This window comes from Cupressus sempervirens, chromosome 3, assembly GCF_028749045.1.
Source record: "Cupressus sempervirens isolate cs-2001-9-10 chromosome 3, ASM2874904v1, whole genome shotgun sequence".
NCBI classification, from domain to species: Eukaryota; Viridiplantae; Streptophyta; class Pinopsida; order Cupressales; family Cupressaceae; genus Cupressus; species Cupressus sempervirens.
Genome location: NC_143120.1, coordinates 738,199,937 through 738,222,885, shown reverse-complemented (window position 1 = coordinate 738,222,885; position 22,949 = coordinate 738,199,937). Strand labels below are relative to the sequence as shown.

Below are 22,949 nucleotides of genomic sequence, written 5' to 3'. Positions count from 1 at the left end.
TCAGAAGAAGCACTTCTAAGATTCATGGGAGCTGAAACACCTCACAAGTAGACAAAGCTAGATTCTGCCTATATCTATAAGCTAGATCCCAAGGGGTATTTTGGAGAAAATCCCCAACCTAGTTTCGATACACCCAAAACTGGAACTAAGGTGAATCCAAGACTAGCTAAGGCAGCAAAGAGAACCCCTCAGCAAGAAAATCTAGAGCCACAAGCTAAACATGAGGATTTAGTATTGCCTCCTCAAGATAATCGACCAAAAGTGTCATCTATTCTAATAGAGGATACTAGAGAAGTCAACATCGGTTCTTCAGAGATCTCCATACTTGTTCACATTGCTGCATCCCTATCACAAGACCAAGCTGACCTCCTCTTTGAGGTCTTAAGAGAGAATATTGGCCTATTTGCATGGTCATATCAAGACATGCCAGGACTTGATCCAAAGCTTGTAGTCCATCATCTTGCTGTCGATCCAAAGATCAAGCCCGTTAGACAAAAGCTTAGAAAAATGCACCCCAAGGTGGCATTACTGGTCAAAGCTGAATTAGAAAGAATGTTAGCTACTATAGTTATCTAACCTATCGACTACTCAGAGTGGATCTCCAACATGGTCCCTGTCACTAAGCCTTCCGGTGACATCAGAATCTACACTAATTTTAGAGATCTTAACAAAGCCTGTCCAAAGGATGATTTTCCGTTGCCCAACATAGATATGATTGTAGATCTTACAGTTGGACATGAAATTTTGTCCCTCATGGATGGATTTTCTGGGTATAATCAAATCAAGATTGCAGAAGAGGATCAGCATAAGACATCATTCACTACCCCTTGGGGAACCTTTTGCTACAACATGATGCCTTTTGGCCTAAAGAATGTTGGGGCTACCTATCAAAGAGCTATGACAGCCATTTTCCATGATCTTATCCATAGCATTTTGGAGGATTATGTGGATGATATCTTGGTCAAATCTCATACCTTCATGGATCATCTTGCTGACTTGGAGAAAGTCTTTGATAGGTTAGCCAAATATCATCTCATGCTGAATCCCAAGAAGTGTGTCTTTGGGGTCACATCTGGCAAGCTTCTAGGCTTTATAGTTTCTAAACGAGGTATAGAGATTGACCCCAAGAAGGTCAAGGCTATCTTAGACATGCTTCCTCCCCAGACACTTTGACAGCTTCGCTCTCTCAGGGAAAGCTTCAATCCATTCGACGCTTCATCTCCCAGCTAGTAGATAAGTGTATGCCATTTTCACATTTACTAAAGAAGGATGAGAACTTCAAATGGGATGCTTTATGTCAATGCAACTTCGATCAGCTCAAGCAGTATCTCACCAATCCCCCTATCTTGGTTCCACCAGTTCTTGGTCGTCCTTTGATCTTGTACATATTAGCAACACCTACTACCCTAGGGGCACTTCTAGCACAACTTGATGACTACGTCAGAGAAAGAGCCATCTACTACATCAGTAGAAGCCTAGTTGTTTATGAACTCAATTACACTCATATGGAAAAAGCTTGTTTGGCAGTTGTTTTCTCAACTCAAAAGCTTTGCCACTACATGCTAAGTCATACCATCCAACTAGTATCAAAAATTGATCCTCTCAAGTATATGCTCTTTGGAATAGCACTCACAGGTCGGCTAGCAAAATGGGTTATGCTACTAAGTGAATTTGACATCCAGTATATGGACAGAAAGGCAATCAAAGGGCAAGCTATAGCGGATCACCTAGCTGATCCACCTCTAGTAGATGCATATCATTTGCTCATAGAATTTCTAGATGAGCATATCTGCCTAATTGAAGAACAACCCCCATGGAAGCTTTATTTTGATAGCTCATACACATCTCATGGATCAGGGGCAAGAATATTGTTGGTTACACCTTAGGGAGATTACATTCCAAAAGCCTTCAAGCTACAATTCCCTAGCACCAACAATATAGCAGAATATGAAGCTCTTGTAGTAGGATTAAAAATAGCTGCAGAATGGAATATCCCTGAGTTACAAATCTTTGGCAATTCTTAGCTCATCATCAAGCAAGTCCTAAATGAATATCAAACCAAAGATGAAAAGCTATTACCCTACAAAGAGCTAGTTGATCAGCTAACCCAACATTTTACAAAGCTTCAGTTTACACAAGTACCTCGAATGTAGAACAAAGCAGCAGATGCTATGGCTACTATCGGCTTGCTCTTGGAAATTCCCCAAGTAGCTACACAGTATGAGTTTTTAGTTGAGCAGCTCCTCACAGCTGCCTATGCGAATGAAGATTCAAACCGTGTTTGTATCTTGGTTGGTCCCCAATCCGCTTGGTACCATGAAATTCATGCTTACCTTAATGATGGTATCATATCCCCTCACCTCACATGTACCCAATGCCAGAACCTCATCTGAAAATCATCCCGCTATGTTATCATAGCCAATACCCTATATCATCGGGGTTATCACGATACTCTCTCTCGATGTTTAGATGAAAACGAGGCCGCAATGGCATTAAAAGAAGTGTATTCCAAAATTTTCGGTGCCCACACAAGTGGTATTATCCTAGCATGACAAATCCTTAGAGTAGGTTACTATTGGCCTACCATTGAAGAAGACTCCTATGACTTTGTCAGAAAGTGTCTCCCATGTTAGCAACATGCAAATCTTGTGCACGCTCCAGCATAAGATCTACAGCCTATTGCACCACCTTGGCCTTTCGCTTGTTGGGGCCTTGATCTAGTTGGAACCATCAGACCTCTCTCATCTGATGGACATAAATGGATAATAATAGCTATAGACTATTTCACTAAGTGGGTGGAAGTAGTCCCCCTAGTCTCAGCCATAGGAGTTCAGGTCTCCAAGTTCATCTTGTACCACATTGTTTGCCACTTCGGCATCCCATCCACCATCTTCACTGACCACGGAGGTAACTTTGAAAATCTCAACATGGGAGAATTATGCACTTCCCTCTGCATCCATCACCACTTTTCTAGCCCATATTTCCCACAAGGTAATGACCAGACAGAGGCAACTAACAAAACCCTTCTCAAAATCCTAAAGAAAGTTGTCAATGATTTCGGTCACGATTGGCACCTACAAATAAATCCAGCTCTATGGGCCTATTGAACCTCCTTTCGTACATCCACAAGAACAACTCCATACTCCCTAGTCTATGGTGCCGAAGCGGTACTACCTATAGAGGTTGAACTTCCCTCATTGCGCATATCTTTGCGAGGGCAAATATCAGATGAAGAATACAGAGTAGCTCGACTCACCTAGCTAGATCTCTTAGATGAGAAGTGACAACAAGCTTATGATCATCTCACAGTCTATCAAACTCATCTCAAAAGTAATTTCAACAAGAAGGTGCTCCCTCGTAACTTTCAGCCAGGTGACATGGTCCTCAAAGAAAACATGAAAGTCCAAGCAGATCAAGAAAAGAAAGGCAAGTTTGAACCTACATGGCTCAGTCCTTATGTTTGAACCAGAAGGGGAACTCTTGAATGATCCTACTAACATCATTCATCTCAAGAAGTTCTATGCTTGAAGATCCTTGGTATACCTAGCTTTTGAAAAATACAAAAAAAAAATAGTAAAGAGAAATAAGCATCCAATGGTGAAAACTTGGCAATTCAGGCGCCTTGGATAGGTACCTTGGTGAAAACCTAGTAATTTAGGCACCTTGTGTACCAAAGACTAATCCATTATCTATTACTATCCTATCCCTCATCTATCCACCCATCATCCCATAAACAACCTGCTTGTTCCCTTGGTGTTCCAACCAAATATCCAAAATCTAATGGAGCTTGTAAATACCTCTTGTACAGCTTGTAAATCTTGTACCTCAACTTGTAAATCTTGTATCATAGCTTGTATATCCAAAATCTTGTCCAAAGCTTGTACCATATTCCAGCTTATAAATAATCTTGTATCCTAGCTTGTATCCTATCACATGCACACAAAGAACCCCATTTTCACTTAAACTTTTCGCAAACCATCTACCTATCCACCTATCAACTATTATAGACATCCCATCCTTCACAAACATTTCCATTTCACAAAAAACCAAAACATGAACAAACTTGTACATTTGTAACATATCTTGTTCTGTTAGCTTGTACATCCTCTTTAGCTTAGTACCATTGTATCTATCCAATGTTCGTGTCAGTTCATCCTTGATCAACATCTTGCACACATTGCACACCTTGGTTAGCTATTCCAATGCATCCTTTAGCTAGATTTCCTATCACCAAAGTGTTATCCTTCTTAGTTCAGCTTGCCAAATGCATCACTCATCCAAATCCACCAGCTTAGGTGCTCTCCGATAGATCCTTGCAGGATATAGCTTTCCTCATGTCTGATCTTGGTCCGTTAGTACCTTGTCCTACCCATCTCGTTGGCAAACGGCTCTCTTTTGGATTTTCACTTTCTTTTGATTTGGAATCTTCCCTTTTGGGTCTTGAAGTATCTTTTCCAAGCAATCTTTTTGTTCCCTCCTCAAGGTTGCCACGATCTTCCATATCATGGTATGCTGCAAATGGGGCAATCTGAGCATTAGGTCTTGATCATCTCTTTTTCTTGTTTTCTTTTCTACTTGTGGGTTACCCAGTTTCGTTTCCACGCTGCTTCCTCTGGGATTCATGTGTGATGCTAGGGCAACCCTTGCATGTTTGTTTTGAGTCAGTTTGTCAGTCCTCTGGATGTTTGGTGAAAAGGCCTTGATGTTCTTGGTAACCTTGGCAATTAACCAACAGTCCTATAGCAAATCTAGTGCTCAACTACATGGTGGTACTTCTCTTTGAAGTATCCCCCTGCTCAAAAAAGCTTCAATGGATCCCCTTCATCTTCATTATCCCCCATCCATCTCTAGCATCTATCACTCCTCCCCCAGCTTATGCATCAGTATCTCTTTGAATCACTCCTCACGCTTAGCTTTAGGGATCCATAATCCTAGTCTTAGGGATCCACCAATCAAATCAATCCACCAAGCCTCATCTTTCGAGATCCACAATCCTAGTCCTAGGGATCTCCGAAACCCATCTTCTGCCAATCTGACTCTTTGAAATCCTATTGCATCAGCTTTATCATTCCATCATCCATCTCCCTACCATGGATTCCTTTTATAGCGCTCCACTCCTCCATCCTCCCCCCCCAATCCTGGAAAGTCTTAAGCTTTCTTTACTATTGTGCCTCTGAATCTCCTTTATCATTCTCCCGCAGTGAGAGTTTGAGCTAATTCGGCCCCTCCTCTTTTTCTATCCGTGTCTCTGCTCGTCTTGATTTCTTGTACTTTTCAAGAAGCCATCGAGCCTCATTTCTCTCTTTAGCGCCTTCTTGAGGGGGCATCATCTAAGTCTAGTCTCTCCTCTTCTAATCTGAGATTGGGGCAACCTTGTTGCTAAAACATCTTCCTCGTATCTTCTTCATTCAAACTTCTTTGAAATAGTGTTGTCTCAAACACTATGTCAAAGAGGGGCAAAATGTAGACACCTAAATTTGATTACACTACTTTGGTAATCTAATTTAGCCATCTGTAAAGGAATCATTAATTAAATTCTTATTTAATTAATCCTTTGCCATTCCTAGCTGATTAATTAATCATCTATAGTCCTAATTGATAAATCAAATAACCTATTATTTATTAATTAAATCCTATTCTTCTATCTAATTCCAAAAATCCCCATTTATTAAATAAATCTATTTGATAAATAAAATCCTCAAATCTAAAAACCCCTAACTTATCCCTAATCCTCCATTTAGCCTAATCCACCCCATCCACCCATACTAACCAAGCTTAGCCACTAACTCACCCACCCTCATTAATGCCATCCACTTGCAAATCTCTAACATCTCTAATTTAATCCTAAACCCAAGCCTAATCCACCACCTAATGTTGTCACATTCCCTAAGCAAGTTTATGACTTTCCTAAACCAAACCAAAGTCTCCCCTCAAAAATCCCAACCACCAAGTCATGAGTGCTCTTGTAAACCATAAAAGACTCTTACAAGCCCACTCATGACTCTTACATCCATCTTCCACACTCTTCCCTCTTCCACACTAATTCCTCTTACATCTCTCTTACACACTCAACCCCACTTATCATGCCTTTAACCAACCCTTTACCCTACCCTCTCACACTCATCCTCCTTGTGACAAGTGTCACCTTCCCATTGGTGCTAAACAAGCACAATCCATGTGCTCTCCTCTGAGTGCATCCTAGCCCTCCTTAAGCCTTCATCTCTCCTTGCATCTTAGCCCTCCATCCCTCAAACCCTTAGCCTATAAATTGAATCTCCTCCCAAGCCATTTCAATCAAAACCATTTGAGTAAAGTTATCATGCCCTTTTGAGAGCCACAATCCATACCCATACCCTTATAATGCCAAATTGAGAGCTCACAAAGCTACCAATTTTCTATTACCCATCTCCACCATTGAAGCAACTTTGAGCATCTTGAGCATACATCTACATCAAAGGACGCATCTACAAAATCAAGAAAGCAATGAAGTGCTTCATCTTTTGAGGTTTGCATCTCTTGTTTGTTTTCTTTGTCTAAGCATATATGTGAACTTAGTTTTGGTTTGTGAATGCTTTCTTTAATGTTAATGTTCCTTGCACACTAAGATCTAGTTCTACATTTTCTTAGTGAAAAGGCCTTGATGTTCTTGGTAACCTTGGCAATTAACCAACAGTCCTATAGAAAATCTAGTGCTCAACTACATGGTGGTACTTCTCTTTGAAGTATCCCCCTGCTCAAAAGGCTTCAATGGATTCCCTTCATCTCCATTATCCCCCATCCATATCCTGCATCTGTCACTCCTCCCCCAGCTTATGCATCAGTATCTCTTTGAATCACTCCTCATGCTTAGCTTTAGGGATCCACAATCCTAGTATTAGGGATCCACCAATCAAATAATCCACCAAGCCTCATCTTTTGAGATCCACAATCCTAGTCCTAGGGATCTCTGAAAGCCATCTTTCGCCTGTCCGACTCTTTGAAATCCTATTGCATCAGCTTTATCATTCCATCATCCATCTTCCTATAATGGATTCCTTTTATAGCACTCTGCTCCTCCATCTCCTCCCCCCCCCTCCCCCCAATCCTGGAAAGTCTTAAGCTTGTGCATTTGATTTCCCTTTATTATTCTCCCGTAGTGAGAGTTTGAGCTAATTCAGCCCCTCCTGTCTGCCAATCTGTGTCTCTTCTCGTCTTGATTTCTTGTACTTTTCAAGAAGCCGTCGAGCCTCTTTTCTCTCTTCGCTACCTTCTTGAGGGGGCATCATCTAAGTCTAGTCTCTCCTCTTCTAATCCGAGACTGGGGTAACCTTGTTGCTAAAACATCTTCCTCGTGTCTTCTTCATTCAAACTTCATTCGAACATCTTCCAATATACCATCTAAGGCCACATCAAAATCATTCCAATTAATCTTACCTCCCCAAAAAACCAAAATATGTTCCACTTTATCCTTTAGTATTTTTTCCCTTTGAATTAGAACAATATCTAGTTTGTTATCCCTAATCATATTTTTCATTATATTTTGTTCGTGAGGATTATTTAAACCTGCAATATAACATGCTATAAGCTTTATTTCTTATGAAATAATTTTAAATCTAAGATAGTCCTCTGACTACCATCTACTATACTTCTTTTAGTCTCAACAATTCTTCTCTACACATTGGATGGTCTTCCTATAGAGGAAGGAGAAATACCAACTTCTCCAGCCTTGATACTTTTACCAGATGGTGTTGAAGGTAGACAATAGTCCTTGGCCTTGTTGCTCTTAAAATAACCTTTTTCAATGCCTTTTCTTGATGGTGTGCAAGGGATATCTCCTTTCCTATTAATCCTAGTTTTTAACAAAGCATTCTCTTTATACTTTTTAGGAAATAAAACCTCATTTTTCTTTTTTGATTTTGTGGTTCTTTTATCCCCCACTTATGTCCATTCTACACAAGAGTCATCCTGTACCCATTGTAAAGATTTAGAGATTTCCTCAAAATCCCCCCATTTTTTATTGCTCTCTATGGTTGTAACATCTGAAAGATGTCTAACTAGACTTTGAGTTTCCTTTCTTGTAATGATACAATCACATTTCTCATAAGATTCAATATCATCTTCATTAATATTTTCAATCTAAATCTCCCCATTTCCCTCTTCATCCCCTTTATTAGGACTAATCACACCACTTTCCTGAGCCAATATATTATTTTTAGCAACACTATTGTGATCCAAAGGAACCTGTACCTAATTTTACCCTTCAACATTCACCTTTCTCTGAGAATCTTACACCTATTTAGATTTATTAACCACCAAGTTTTCCTTCACCAAACCACTTACCTCTTGGGTATTCCCTTATAACTACTTTTCTTAGCTTCATCTTGAGCATTCAAACCTTTATGAACCCATATTTTTTTGACCTTTTTGGGAACTCCATTCAAAGATGGGCATTTTTTACCCCAATGCCTAGCATTTTTGTAATGAAAACAAGGAAAGGGAATTGAATCATCCTCTATTTTTTCGTTCTAGATTCCTTGTTTAGATTTGAAAGAAATAACCTCTAGCATAGTAGCTACACTATTTACATTTAGCTATATTTTATATTTTAAATGAGATTTCTTAATTTTTTTATTGTTTAATTCAAAATTAAATTTTCATGTTTGATACATTATTTGGATTTAGTTGCATGCTATATTTTTAGATATGATTTGTGTAGATTATTGTTCCTTCATATTTTGAAATATATTTTTAAGATTAATGTTAATTTTCCTGTAATATTTTATATGGATGGCAATGCAAGTATATAAATAATACAATTATTTTTTTGTAAAAAATGATCTATAAATTCAATGATTACCCTTATAGTTAGAAAATGGAGTGGTAGGATACCACTTCCAAACATGTCACCAAGGTTGAACAAACTGAATACCCACTTTATGAATTAAGTGCACTAGAATTGAAGAGATCAGACCTAAACCTTTTTCTTGGCACATGAATTTGCTAGGTGATTCTCCCATAATCCCTCAGAAATTCACCCAAATTTGGCATACTTTAAGGATGGAAATTTTGTTTACTCTATGGAAAGATAGGAACTTTTTTTTTTCACATACAACTTTTTGTATATTAATATTGCAATGTACACCAAGGTGTGCATTTGTAATAATGTAATTATGTAGATTTAGGTGCAAGCTAACAAAGTTTCCCTTGAGCTAGCTCACTTGTAGGAGCTGCTAAACCACTAGGGCAATGCCCCTTGCACTATTGCCATAGTTCCTCCTGATGCCTCATGGCTACCATTTGTGGCATCATTCCTCAGGTCACCAATCGCAGACCCCGTGCTCCCAAGCTTCCCGCCACTACTCTCCCAACAATGGCGATGGTGGATGGAGGTATTGTTTGGCTTCCCCACCCCGTGGTGGTTCTGGTTGGTCCTCAGCTCCTCCTCCTTGTCCTTTTTTGGTGTTTTCTAGGAAATGGCATTGCCTAGATTTGATAAAATTTCCTCTTCGGCCAGAGCTCAAAGATGTGGATGCTACCACTGATCCTCTTGCTACTACTACTGAAGATGGCTGGACTATTCCTAACCCAACCCCAATCCCAAAGATGATTGGGGCTTCCACGATAGAGATGAACCACCACCCTCAGCTAGCACTGCTTTGGTTGCCTGAGGTTGCCTTATATATGTTTTCTTTTGATGAATAGTGTATGATTTTGGCTGCAGGCATATGTTTTGGCTCTGGCTATGGCAATGTGAACTCATTTGCGAGGTGATCTTGTATCCCCTGACCCTTTTTTGTGAATTGTATTCTTAGTATATTTTTATTAATAGAAAAGGACTATTCATCAAAAAAAAATTAATGATTACTATTTTGACTTACAAAAGCAGTTTCATTATACTTGTTGTAGGAAAAAACTATTGCATTCAATTTTCTAGAATTAGTAATTAGTTCTCCATCCATGAACCAATTCAAATTAATAATTTTTTTATTTAAAAAAGTTTTCTAAAGTTTATTTATATTTTTATAATAAAAAATTATAAAATATTTTTATCTCTATTATGATTGACCAATTTGATTGGTGTTAAAGGAGCCCTTTTTTCGGAGCTCTTCATATTGCTTTTTTTCTACCAAACTATTAGGTCTACAATTTATTAAAGTGCATTTTGAATTTGAATTTTTTAAATTTTGATTTGTTACATATTTGTAAGTTGAGTTTTTAATATAAAAGTTATGTATGCATTATGTTATTGTATATAGTATAAATAATTTTTTATTGTACATTATGATATATATAAATGATATATTAAAAAACCTATTTAAAAAATATATATGATATTAACATGTTTATACTTTCGAATTTGTAATAAAAATATTTAATTTTTTTCAATAAAGCTATTTTTTTATAAATAATGTTGAATATTTTAACTTTAGTATGTAATTAGTTAATTAATATTATACTTCATTATTTTTTTTCCACTTGACATATTTCTAAAGTTTTGATATGTATTTGTACATGGTTCTAAATATTTCTATACTTATACTAATCATTATGAAGAGATATTATACCTTTCCTTTACATTAAATTTTTAATTAAATAAATTATTAAAATTAATTTATCATTATTTTTAGAGATAAAATTATATTAGAATTAACTCGTTAACAACTATTATGGCAAGTACATGCCACTATGTGACACTTGTTTATAATAGTATTTTGATTAAGTTTAGTATATTGATTTAGATTAGTATCTTTTATTTATATTAATATTTTGATTTAGATTACTATTTTGATTATAATAGTTTTTAAATTTATATTTAGATTAAAATTAATCTTTAGTTATTATTATTTGAAAAGCTGTAATTTTCCAAATATTTTATTAAAGTATTAATTTATTTATCTCTAAACAAGAAAAATCAAATTTATATTTTAATTTTGTGTTTGAAAATAAGAGTAACCATATATTTATCTTCCTAATAAATGAAGTTCACTAATTTATAAAAAAAATTATTTAGTGTCATGAAAAATATATGTTAAATCACTAATATTATTTTCATACTAGCTATGATGAGACCTCGGTTAAATTTTGAATCAGAGGAGGCAAGAAGAGAATACCATAGATGTCAACAACAACAACAGACATAAATTGAAAGATAAAAAAAAGGAATAATATTAAATCAAGGTAATAGGAGAAGTTATGCTAGAAGAAGGTCAGAAGTATCAGTTGCGCAACTAGAAATTGATGAAAGAGAGCACACAAATGTACAAAGAAACAATTAGACCAACATACTTCTGAGAGGGTCCTTCCAAATGCACAAAGGTTTGAAGTATAACATGTTGAAGTGAAACCAAGTGACATAAATGAGCATTCTCCAAATGAAAACAATCAACTAAACATTGAGTATGAAGGGTCTCAATCTATAGAATGTGTCCCAGAAACACCACAACATGGAAGTCAATTCCATGTGAATGATGAATTAGAAGGTGATAGAGAAAACATGCCCAATCCAAATGATATAATTTAATCTAAATTTAGAAGATTTCAAATGCAATTTAGATATCAGATGCATTGTTTAAAAACACCAAATATGTGTTATGTTTTTGAGAAGTCATATGCAACAATAAAAGTATATAGCACCATTGAGGGTCCAATATGAAATAGGTTTCATCAAGAGAGAGGAATGCATAGGTTTCCATCTTCACATAATATTAATTTGGGATGTGAACCACAAGAGCTTCCAAATTGAACTCAGGTTAAAGAGATTTTGATTGCATGCATAAACTATGTAATACATGTTATACATGCAACTGGCTATCATTATAAGTATAGAGGACATACCATTAGTATTCCCAAGCATGTCAAACAACTATAAAAAGTCATGCCACACATAGTTGATCATTTATCCATCATTATTGTTCGAAGAAGGGATCAATGTGGTACATTAGAACTTTATTGTGTATAGAGACCATGTTTATAGAGAATTGAAATACAAAGTTGAAAATGAAAAATTTTATGCAGATGTCATGATAGATGAGAGTGCTCTTAAAGACTACACACATGGAGTTTGATTCTGATGCAAATGAAGTTGTATTCCTAGGTCCCCTCATGGAGATAGATGAAGGTAATATAATTGAGTACAAAAACTCTATGGCCTCAAGGCCACTTAATTGTCAAAGGAAAATGAGATTAATTTATTCTTGGTTTAATAATCCTAATGTAGTTTCGTTTGCCTTAATTGAGTGTCTATCTATAGGTGCATCACCTATTAATGAGTACATTGCATCTAGGTTTTTGGATATGACTTTCTCACCATTGTTTCTAGATGGAACTTGTGATTGGTTAGATCCTAGAGAAAAACAAGTATACTTGGATGAATTTGTAAAGTATTTGATCAAATATAGGGATCACCACTTTCGAAAGCATCCATGGTTTAGGTATTTTGTGTAGGACATGGTAACAAGACATTGTGCACAAAGTTCAACATCTATTTTTGCAAAAAGTAACTTTTATGAAATGCTAATTATTATCAATGTATTGCATGAACATATGGAGAATATGCCACATAATAATCTTGTAGATAGGATTATAAAATTCATAATAAGTCTAAGAGGAACAAGATCATATTGGAAAAAATGTAATTAGAATTAACTAACATGCTTCACCGACTTGGCACACCAACAATTTTCCTTACATTAAGTGCAGCGGATATGTAGTGGCCTAATTTACATGCACTAATGACTAGTAAACCACCTCCTAATCAACATGAAGAGGCTCAAAGATGGAGAAGGAAAAATATCATTCACTATCTACATATAGTCACTTATTACATGCACTTAAGAAGTAAAATGTTCAAAAAATAAATACTTGAAAAATATATGAAAGAAAAGGACTTTTGGTGTAGATATGAGTGGAAACATCATGGTTCACCACATATTCAAGGATACTTATGGCTCGAAGGGGCACCAAATATGGACACTATTAATTGGTCAAATGAGGATGAACAAAAAAGTGCAGAGAGTTATTTTGACTCCATTATTCATGCATGAAATCTTAGACTTGATTCACATCAAAGAAATATACATGTAAGTTTTGTATTATAAATGAGTTAAATATTAATATATTTTACTCACCTCTATCCAATAGAATAACATATGAATTATCATTTTTAGGTCTTCCAAAATTTTGGTCAACATCCATGCCTCAAGAATACAATACAACTCACTGAGATGGATATAGACTAGGATTATGAACATATACTAAACTATGTTTAAAGACACACATTCTATAAGAAGGGAGCATGTCTTTGTAAAAAAGGAAGAATGGCTTCCAGGTATAATTATCCTTGGAAATTAAATTTGGAGGGGTCAAAGTTATACACTGATGCAAAATCTGGTGATAAAAAATTTTGATCAACAAGAAATAATAATAGAATTAATACACACAATTAGTACATACTATAATTGTGGAGGGCCAATGTTGATTGGAAACTTGTCCTTTCAAGACATGCAGTTATCAAATATATTCCAAAGTATGCAACAAAAGAGGAGAGAAGCTCTAAAACATATCAACAAATGTTGATGTGTCTTTCAAATCTTTCAAATCCTAATGATTTGACATCACAAGCATATAGAAACCTTTTAATAGAAATAGTTATAGAAAGTTATATTGGAGCTCAAGAAACATGCCATATGTTATTAGAAGTTTTGTTGATGGAGTGTAGTAGAAATTTTATTAATCCAGATATACCATGTGAAGTTTTCAAAACTGGGGTAATCAATGATAAAAAAAAAATGGGAAGAACTCACAAAATCTTTTGTTGATAGTTATAAAGAAAGAACACTTTGTATGGAATGTATCTGTTTGATTGATGTAGCAAGGTCCTAGATGTATAATCCTAAAAGAAGAGGTATAATAAATGGGGGCCAAGAAAGAAAGAAACTATTATGAGAGTTTTTTCGAGGTATTTTTCTATTCATCTGCAAGATTATGATAAGTGGGTGGACTTTTGTTTATTTGAGTTGTTACTATACAAACCTGTTTGTAATGTTGAGAGAGACATTGGTCATGATGATGATACTATAGTCCTTGACATGTCCAAAGGCAAGATCATGTAGGACATGATCAACTTTCAAGTGATTCAGAGATAGAAGAGAATGGATCCATTTGGGAAAATACTATAGAAAATGAGTGGAAAATAATATCTAGGTTACACCATGGTCAACATATACAAGCTTCTGAAGTTGACATGTTGGGAAGAAGAGATATTGATACAAATACAAATTGGTGCAGTGAATATCAAACTAAAGAGGAGACAATCTAAGCAATAAATTTCATACTAGAAATGAAAAAGTATGGATGTCTTATGTATGATGACATTCCACAGTGCATCAACTTTACAATTCTCAGTCACAAGCAATAAAAGGAAGATATTATTCTGACACACTACCATACCAATCAAGTAGGAAATCCTTTATTTATGATAATTCAAGGAATAAAGGAAATGAGAAAGTCTTATCTAATTGGTGCCATCAATTAATGTCTTCAGGAAGAAAGGGAATGAGAAAGTCTTATCTAATTGGTGCCATCAACCAATCTCTTCAGATGACATTGATGACAAATCCTTCTTTAATTCTATTGCTTGCACCAACTGTAGTATCATTAGCCATCCCTTAGCCCATTTTATTATTAATTCACAACTTGGAAAATCTCTGTTAGTTGTAGCTCTCTAGACTGTGAAGTATCATTGAGGAAACTGAAATAATTATGAGCAATTTTTGTAATTTGGACAAAAGAACTAATGGTATAAGACTTTTCAAGTGTACTCCATTACTATGCCTGATATAGGCATATATAAAAATTCTTCTTAATCATGATCTCGTAGATAATCTTTGACTAGGGGCAATGGAAATTTACAAAGTTGATTCTGGCTTAATAAAGCCATACATACACTTTCAGGTATGCAATGCAACAGAGAAGAAAAGCAAACGAAAAATGCAATATAACAGAGCAAAGACCTTTGCCAGGTGAAGTCAGGAACATATACAAAATAAAATAAAATAGGGCAGACTATAGTGGACTCGTAATTACAATAAAAAATATTCTTAATGCACGATCATGGTACTGTGGTTTGCTAGAGAATGTTGAAATTTTAAATCATTTATAGTTGTCCCTCTAGTCAAGAGCACACCTATCTGTGGAAAATTCAGAAAATTAATTTTGGTAGGTAATTTTCAATTCAAATTTTTGTGTGAAAAATGTTTGAGGACAGCAGGAAGACAAAAGAGAGGATGTTTATCATTCCATTCAATTCTCATTCAGTTTCCAGATTTTATTCTCTATGTATGATAGAGATTTCATTACAGCAGTAGCTCGGTGTTTTGTCCGGTTGTGCAGTGATTACTCTGGACACTTTTCATGAGAGCTCTGAGTAGCTCCAAGTTGTTTGTATGCAGCTACAGAATGCTGCAAGTTTAATTACAGCAGTAATAGTTTTAAGTTCTATTTTTATGAAGTTTGTAGTTTTCAGATTTGCATTTGTAAAATTTATTTCAAGAATTTTAATAGAACAAAGAAAACAAGTTATATTGTACATCTCTAGTTCTCTGGTTGTTTCAGTTTTAGGTATCTCTGTATCCCCCATATTAAGCTGTGCATTTTTTCTATTGAACAAAACAGAACAGCAATCTCTTTTATTTCTCTGTCATATTGAGAGATTTTTAGATTTTGTTGAAAGGGAAGGTATAGTTGAAGGCTAGATTGTTTGCAAGCAAGATATTATATTTTACCACATTTCTCCTACTTTTTCATATCTATCCTACTTCATTCAGTGATAGTTGGCAGAAGGAGATGAGTAAGTTGCAGGAAGGTGGGGGTGGAAATGGGACCAAATTGAAGATTGTTCAAGGTACCAATGCCATCAGCATTGATAGAGTAGAAGAGAAGAAAATCATAGAAGCTGAAAGTGCTCAAAATCTCAATGGATTTCATAAAGAGTTGAAGTTTCCAAAAATAAAATTTCCATCCGCAAAAGGCTTCGAAAAGATAAACTCTTTGGATAAAAGAGTGAGCGAAGACTCTAAGATATGCATCTCTCAGGCAGAAAAGTATCTTCCAGTCTGGACCACTTTCTAATTCTGTTAGTAAATTGGCTGTAACTGACAGAAGAAGACCATTTTCAAAGAGTTTATTTAGGTGCAAATGTGTGTGCTTGAGAAGAAATTCAATGCCTAAAAAGAAGAGTTCTTTCCAGATAATGCATTAGAGTTGAGTGATTTCAATAACATCCAATTCGGAGAAATGGGTTTAAAGCCTCAATCAAGATCTCTGATTTGTAATTCCGCAAATCATTCCAAGCAAAGTGAGCTTCCAAAAAGGTTTAAGGGAATTAGTCCTCATTTCATGGCTTATGGTTTAAGTGACCAAAGATGGAAGAAAAGGCTCATAAGAGAAAAAGCTCATCACTTGAAGTATTTGGGTCTCCTTTTCTAGGTACACCAGACCTTGCAGAGTCAAATGCAGCCCTCAGTTTCTCACACACATTTGCTGCTATTTTCTCTGAACCAGGCAAGGAAGAGTTTTACCTTCAATTCCAATTATTGAGAATAGATTCATTACTTAAACAACACTGATAATCTATTGCCATGACTAGCTTAACTCTATCCATCAATAACTTAATTTGCATTATATAAATATTAAACATGCATTTGACATGGTATCTTATAGTCACATGCAGCCAAGAGGATTTAAAATTATATTATCATTATGACAAACCTAATCCAGACAATGAAAACTTTAACAAAATCATGGAGGCAAAGAGAACAATGATCATATCATCTTGATTTTGAAGACCATATGAATTCTATCATTTGGTTTTTCTTCCATTAAAGCATCCTCACGAAAGAAAGTTTAAGAGGATCACATTACCAAATGGTCAATAGTTATATATGAGCAGTATGCTCTCCCCAAAAATCTAAATATAACAAAACCATTGTTGCTCAATCATCTGTATCTGCAAATAAAAAAATGAAAAATGAAAAATCAGACTAACAAAGTTAAACAATTTGCCAAAGTTCAAACAAAATTCACAAATGCATGATCATGCAAGATAAAACGTCGTCCAAGAGACTCAGAAAGGTAAGAATGTTTGTGCAACATAAGATAAAATTAAACGAATTGCACTCTTGCAACAAAAATGTTTATATATCTCTATGAAGCAACCATGTACTCCATAATATGACCTATATTGGGGCTAGAGCTTGACAAGTTTTATCATTAGAAGGATATCCAACATGTCTCATAATTTAAAGTCTATTATACCTATTTTAGAACTTACTTCAGCCACTCTAGAGCAGGGTACAAACCATGCCAGCCGGTTATCACTATTCACTGTTTCTGAAATCTAGCATTTTTGGTCAGTAAAGATATTTTATACATTGTGTATTTCAATTTTCATGCCATATTTATGGATAGTTTAAACATCATTCTTTCACAACTTTTTTTGAAAAAGAAGTAAATTATGTTCTGGTAAATAAAATCAATTTTAGAGAGTTTTAAACATGAAGAAATCAATCAATATATTAGAGGACAAGGTTGGGAGAAACTATCTAAAAGAATATGAGAGAAAACAAACTCAAGCATTCCTTCCACCTTTGATTAAGGTAAAGGAGCCACATAAAGATGAGTTTAAGGAGTCCATTGAGATGGAAGAAGATGACAATTCCATTAAAGTTGCAACACACAAGCATCAACAAACATGGAATTTTAATGTGGAACCCTATAGGGACACTGGGATTAGTACAAACTCAAGAAAGCAACATTTTATATTTGTTTACAACATCAAATGAGCAGCTGAAAAGATACAAAATTCAACATGTGAAGTATTACCTTTGAATTAAATGAAGATGTGATATCCCAAGCTATTAGTCTTAAAATGCAAGGGAATAACCAAAAGAGGATGCATGTGCCATAGATGAAGATAGCATTAAATAACTTCTTCAATAGGATGAAGAACTTATAAAGCTGCAGGGAGGATTGAAGGCAACTATGGTGAGTATTATTACTATAGTTTTCCTTTCCATAACCATTTTTAGGGAGGATTGAAGGCCACTATGGTTAGTATTATTACTATAGTTTTCCTTTCCTTAACCATTTTTAGCATTGTGATTTTATTTTATTTCACTTCTACCTTCTCTATTTTCTTGAGTCTACTATGAAGGATGTTAGTGAATGCAAGAGGTTGGGTAAGAAGGTGGCTATTTTGCACAAGGGTTTCATGTTTAGACTTTACAACTTATACTTTGCTTTCTCTCCTCACAGGGCTATTATGGTCAAAGATGCTTCCTCCCCATTGTCCCTTCCAATGTGTAGCATAGTGGACTTACATGGGAAAAAGAAAGGGTTGAAAATAGCAAAATATTCACACACCTTTCAATAAGTCTCCCTTGTTAAGAGACCAAAAAATGAATGCAGAGTCAATATAGTAGATTTGGAGGTTCAAGGAGTGATGAAAACCTAGGATAAAGGAAGTTGTGAGAGGAAATTACGGGATGGAGAATGAGACTAGTGAGACTAAACAAAAATGCTAGGTTTGACAAATTGTCCACCCATGTTTCTATGAACTTTAAAATGGACAACCTAAATGAGACCCTAGAAGAACATGAAGAATATAGCAAGCAAGTTTCACTTATGAAAATTGCATCCCACACTCACTCCCCACAAAATAAAGGTAAAGATTTGATTGTAGGACATGAAATTGTGGATGGGGCCAACAAGTTAGGTTTCTATGACTAGTGCACCACTAATCAAAATGAGAACAAAAAAAAAAGAGTTAGAACAGTAAATTTTTGATAAAAAAATTAAGAAACTCCCACATTTTGAAATTAAAGTCATGCATTCTTTGGTGCTGACAATCTCCCTTCTATAATAACACAAGGAGGAAGCCCAAGATCAATGAGATGACAACACAAAGAAATCATTTTAGTTCCTTGCTGATGACTAAACAAAGATACTATTTCTAGACCCAAGGAACATAAGAAATGTTGATTTTGAATAATGGTGGGACATTAATTGATAGTTGTACTTTAATCTTGGTACTTGTTAACTATTATTACTTTTCCTTTTACTTTTTGTTTTTAATAAGTTATTGGTGAGAACTAGTTGATCTAATTTCTTGTTGGACTATTTTTTCACTATGATGTATTGTTGATGTTTAAATTCTTTCTTGTTCTTTCTTTCCACAGAGTTGGTTATTTGATGAAACCTAATGGAGAGTCATCCTTCTTATCTAGTTGAGGTGTGTTGCTTCCTGGTATATCATTTAACTAATGTACAATAATAAAGAGGGAAGCCTATTGGATTAGTATGTCTCACTTCTAAGCTCCATGATTGTTATTCTGTTCTATATGGGTTCAATCAGGTATACCTTATGTCTAACACATTGTAATGAAGATATATTTGGTGGTTCTTCCATCTTTTGGATGTGCTTGCATGTGTAATTCTAGCACGATGGTTTGTTAGTGCTTCCTTGTTTCTTTTGGAACTCAATGTTGATGTTGGTATGTAAGTGACCTTAGTATGTAGTTGATATTAGTTTGTATTATTATGCTGAAGGTCTTGTTTATAATTCGATCAATCCACTCATTTTAATTGCTTATTTATCAAAATTATTAAATAATCACAAAATTAAATTAAAAACTACCACAAACATACATAGTGAAAATGGAGGAAATGCAATTGCAGAGAAGATTATCATATCCTCCTAAAAAGAAATACATGCATCATTGAACCATCTTGACAATTGATAGATAAATAGCTTCTGACAATTAGAGGCTAAATGTAAATACTGTTGATTGTCTAAATCTTTTTATTCAACTATTCCTTTTCTTTTAAGTTTATCAAGTTTATAAAAATACTTCTATATGAAGGGTAATCCCTTGTATTGTTTTCAAATTGAATAAAAGATATTGTTATACTATGCTATGTGTCATTCTCTAATTTTTGTATGTGTTGAAGTAATTGAATATTTATTGTCTTCTGTAGTTGTATTTTAGAAACTATAACCCTAAAGTCTACTTGTGAAAATGTCACTATATTGTTTGGGTGATCATATTTATTTTTATATTCTTGAACTTTCATTTATTGTAATATTGTGTAGTAATTAGAATATATGTATGATTTATCAATGTTGATTCTTGAATAGTATGGTCATATCTTGGGATTATTCCTCTATGGTGTAGGATTTAGGTAGTAAATTAAAATGCTCTCAAAGATTCCACTTGAAATCAAGTATAATTGAGTACAAGATTTAACATTGTAAAAAAATAGGTTAGGATCATTCACCAAATAAATTTGGTGGACTTAATACTCTTTAACTCTAAAGTGTTAATTAGGAAAGCACAATGGTAACTTGTGAGCATCTCATTGGGGAGGTCTTGGTTCAAATTCATTTAACACATAAAAATAATTAATTACAATAAATAATAATAATTAATCTAGGCTTCAAAAAAACTCTTTAAGTCTTAATAATCTTAAAGAATGTCAAAAAAAATTGGATGTAAAAATGTAAAGCCAAAAAAATGAAATGAAAAGTAAAAATAAAATGGAAGATGAGCATATATCATAGGTAAAATCCAAATTCACCTAAATGCTAGCACAAATTGTCAAAAGGGAAACACTTTTATTAAAAAGGTTAAACCTGTTATCAATTGTCCACACCTATAACTATTTTCTATTTATCATTCATAAGATGAAGCTGATTTGGCCTTCTATTGACCTTCAATTTACAACAAAAGTATATCATATATTGAAGATTTATATATCAAGCACAAACGTAAGCAATCCAAAGAAAATCAGTAGGCATTGGAACTTTGAACCCTAAGATTCAATCTCAAAATCAATCTCCAAATCAGTCCACCAATCCTCTTGAACAAGAATTTAATGGAAAGAAATCATATTAGAAAATGATATTCACAAATGACACAAAATGTTTAATTAAAGCTACTGCGCAATGACATTAGTTAAACTTTCTATCTAAAAAGAAACGAACGTACTCGCAGTAAAAGTATATTTCCACAATTTCCTGCAATAGAAAGGTGCTGAAGTTTAGCAACCACCTTCAATTTAAACCAATCAATAAATTTAGCTATGAGCTCCTCTAAGTATTTGATAAATCAATACATATTCTCAAAGTCAGCTTCATGAAGGATCAACGAAAGGCTGCTCTTGTTTCATTATCTCAAAAACCCTAATTTTTCGCGAGTCATCTTTGCTCTTGTTTCATTCTCCGTGAAACCCTAGATAGCTGAATTCAAGAACTAACAATTCTATTCCAAGACATCTTGCGGTGGTCCAAATTTTGGTCTGTCAAAACGGAAAGAAAGAAGAAAAGAAAAACATTTTCAATGTAAAGAGGCCTAACTAAGAATTTTTTTCTTAACCAAATGCCCCACGGCAGATTCCGAACTCCAGTCCAAATTTCTACAAAGGAAAACAAAATGTAAAAACTTGAAAGATTATTCAAAGCTTAACAGAAAACAACACACCACTACTTTGTTGGAGGTTTGAAATGGCCATGTTGCAGACGTCCAGCCAAGGTCAGTGGCGTAGCGATATCAATCTTATTCAAAATGTAAACATGCGTCCAGAGAAGGCAAATGCGTTTCTGTTCCACTGGAAGGAGGCTCTCAACCACCTTAAGCACCCCATTATCAAGCTCCTCAAATTTATCTCCAGCTGAGTTATGGAATCCCAATTTTGCCACGATGGGAAGCCATGTTGCGAGTAAAGAAACTCGAGAAGCTCTTGAAACCAATATCTTTCCGTCTCCTGTTGCCTTTATAAACCACACTACAATCTCGAACACAGCTTGAGCAATCCTATCCGAGCGATAGTTATCCTTTACATGTTTCACAAATTCTGCATCTGCACAAAATACCTTGAGTGCTCCTTCGAGCATCGTTCCTTTGCAGTGTTGAATAAGATTGAAAATCAGCTTTAGAGTTGAGAAATCACGAGAATCCACACATGTTTTGAACTCCTGCAAAACCACACGCCCGCATACCTCCTGGACATCTCTATTTATATCTTTCTGTAACACCTTCTTTATATATTTCTCCACTATTTCTCGATTTCCCGATAAACTCAAGTCCCCCCTTTTTATAAGAGACACCATTTCTTTGATACTCTTCTCCACAAAGCTTATGTGATTGTGGTCCTCCTCCCTACGAAGCGTCGCTGTTAAATCTGGTGAAAATCTCGGACTCAATCTCTCACAAGAGAGTACTCTCCGAATATGGAATTCTTCCTCAACATTCCAACGAACTGTTTCCAGGTACCGTAGACATTTGTCGATGCAATCACCGGCGGACATTTGAGAAGCAACTGAGAGAATAGTCAGGCATTCCATAATACTGGGAAAATCTACATGCACGCCATACATGATCTCGATGCATTTCAAGTAGTGATGAAAGTTATGAGTAGTAGTTACCGATATTTCTATATATATATGCGGTTCCCTGTGATTGGAAATGATCCTTTCAAAACTCTTGATCCTTTTGAGAATCTGAGAATGGAGATAGACTGGGTTTCTCCCATAGACTTTCTCATCTTTTCCTTTCAAGAACAGTTTTACATCAGCAGGGCCCTCAGTTATGAATAGAAACCGATCTTCTTCCATTGGGGATCCCTGTCTATCATAAGCTAAGCAGCAGGGGTGTCTTTCTCAATACAACTTTTCTGCAACACGGTCAAGCTTCCCTCTCACGCTAGATACCTAATTTCAGTTTACTTCTTATGTCCACAGCTTTTAAAAAGAAAGATTTCCCTTGCTTTGGAGAGAGAGTCATGAACCACTCAGTAATGATAACATTCTTTTCTTACCCACCACTTTGCTCAGTCTTCTTTTTCATAATCTTTCTTGGAAATTACAAATTGCTTTATTTTGTATTCTTCTGGTTCATGTGCAGATTATAATGATA

The 22,949-nt window shown here is 35.1% G+C and overlaps 1 protein-coding gene across 1 annotated transcript; it reads right to left on the bottom strand.

Moving 5' to 3' along the window:
* Nucleotides 1–15,372: 15,372 nt before the first annotated feature.
* On the bottom strand, nucleotides 15,373–22,648 carry LOC149568917 (BTB/POZ domain-containing protein At5g60050-like). The gene is made up of 4 exons (XM_089816806.1): nucleotides 21,556–22,648; nucleotides 21,293–21,450; nucleotides 21,024–21,086; nucleotides 15,373–15,438 (listed from the first exon to the last, which is right to left on the bottom strand). Exons 1-4 carry the CDS (start codon nucleotides 22,646–22,648, stop codon nucleotides 15,373–15,375), a joined length of 1,380 nt encoding a protein of 459 aa, XP_089672932.1.
* Between the last annotated feature and the right edge of the window lie 301 nt (nucleotides 22,649–22,949).

What these genes read in the sequence shown, in the direction of transcription:
- LOC149568917 (XM_089816806.1), bottom strand. Translation starts at nt 22,648, where the DNA reads ATGGAAGAAGATCGGTTTCTATTCATAACTGAGGGCCCTGCTGATGTA. An exon ending in GCCACTGACCTTGGCTGGAC is followed by an intron (nt 21,451 to 21,555) that starts GTCTGCAACATG and finishes TTTCCTTTGTAG; the next exon opens with AAATTTGGACTGGAGTTCGG. An exon ending in AGATGTCTTGGAATAGAATT is followed by an intron (nt 21,087 to 21,292) that starts GTTAGTTCTTGA and finishes TTTAAATTGAAG; the next exon opens with GTGGTTGCTAAACTTCAGCA.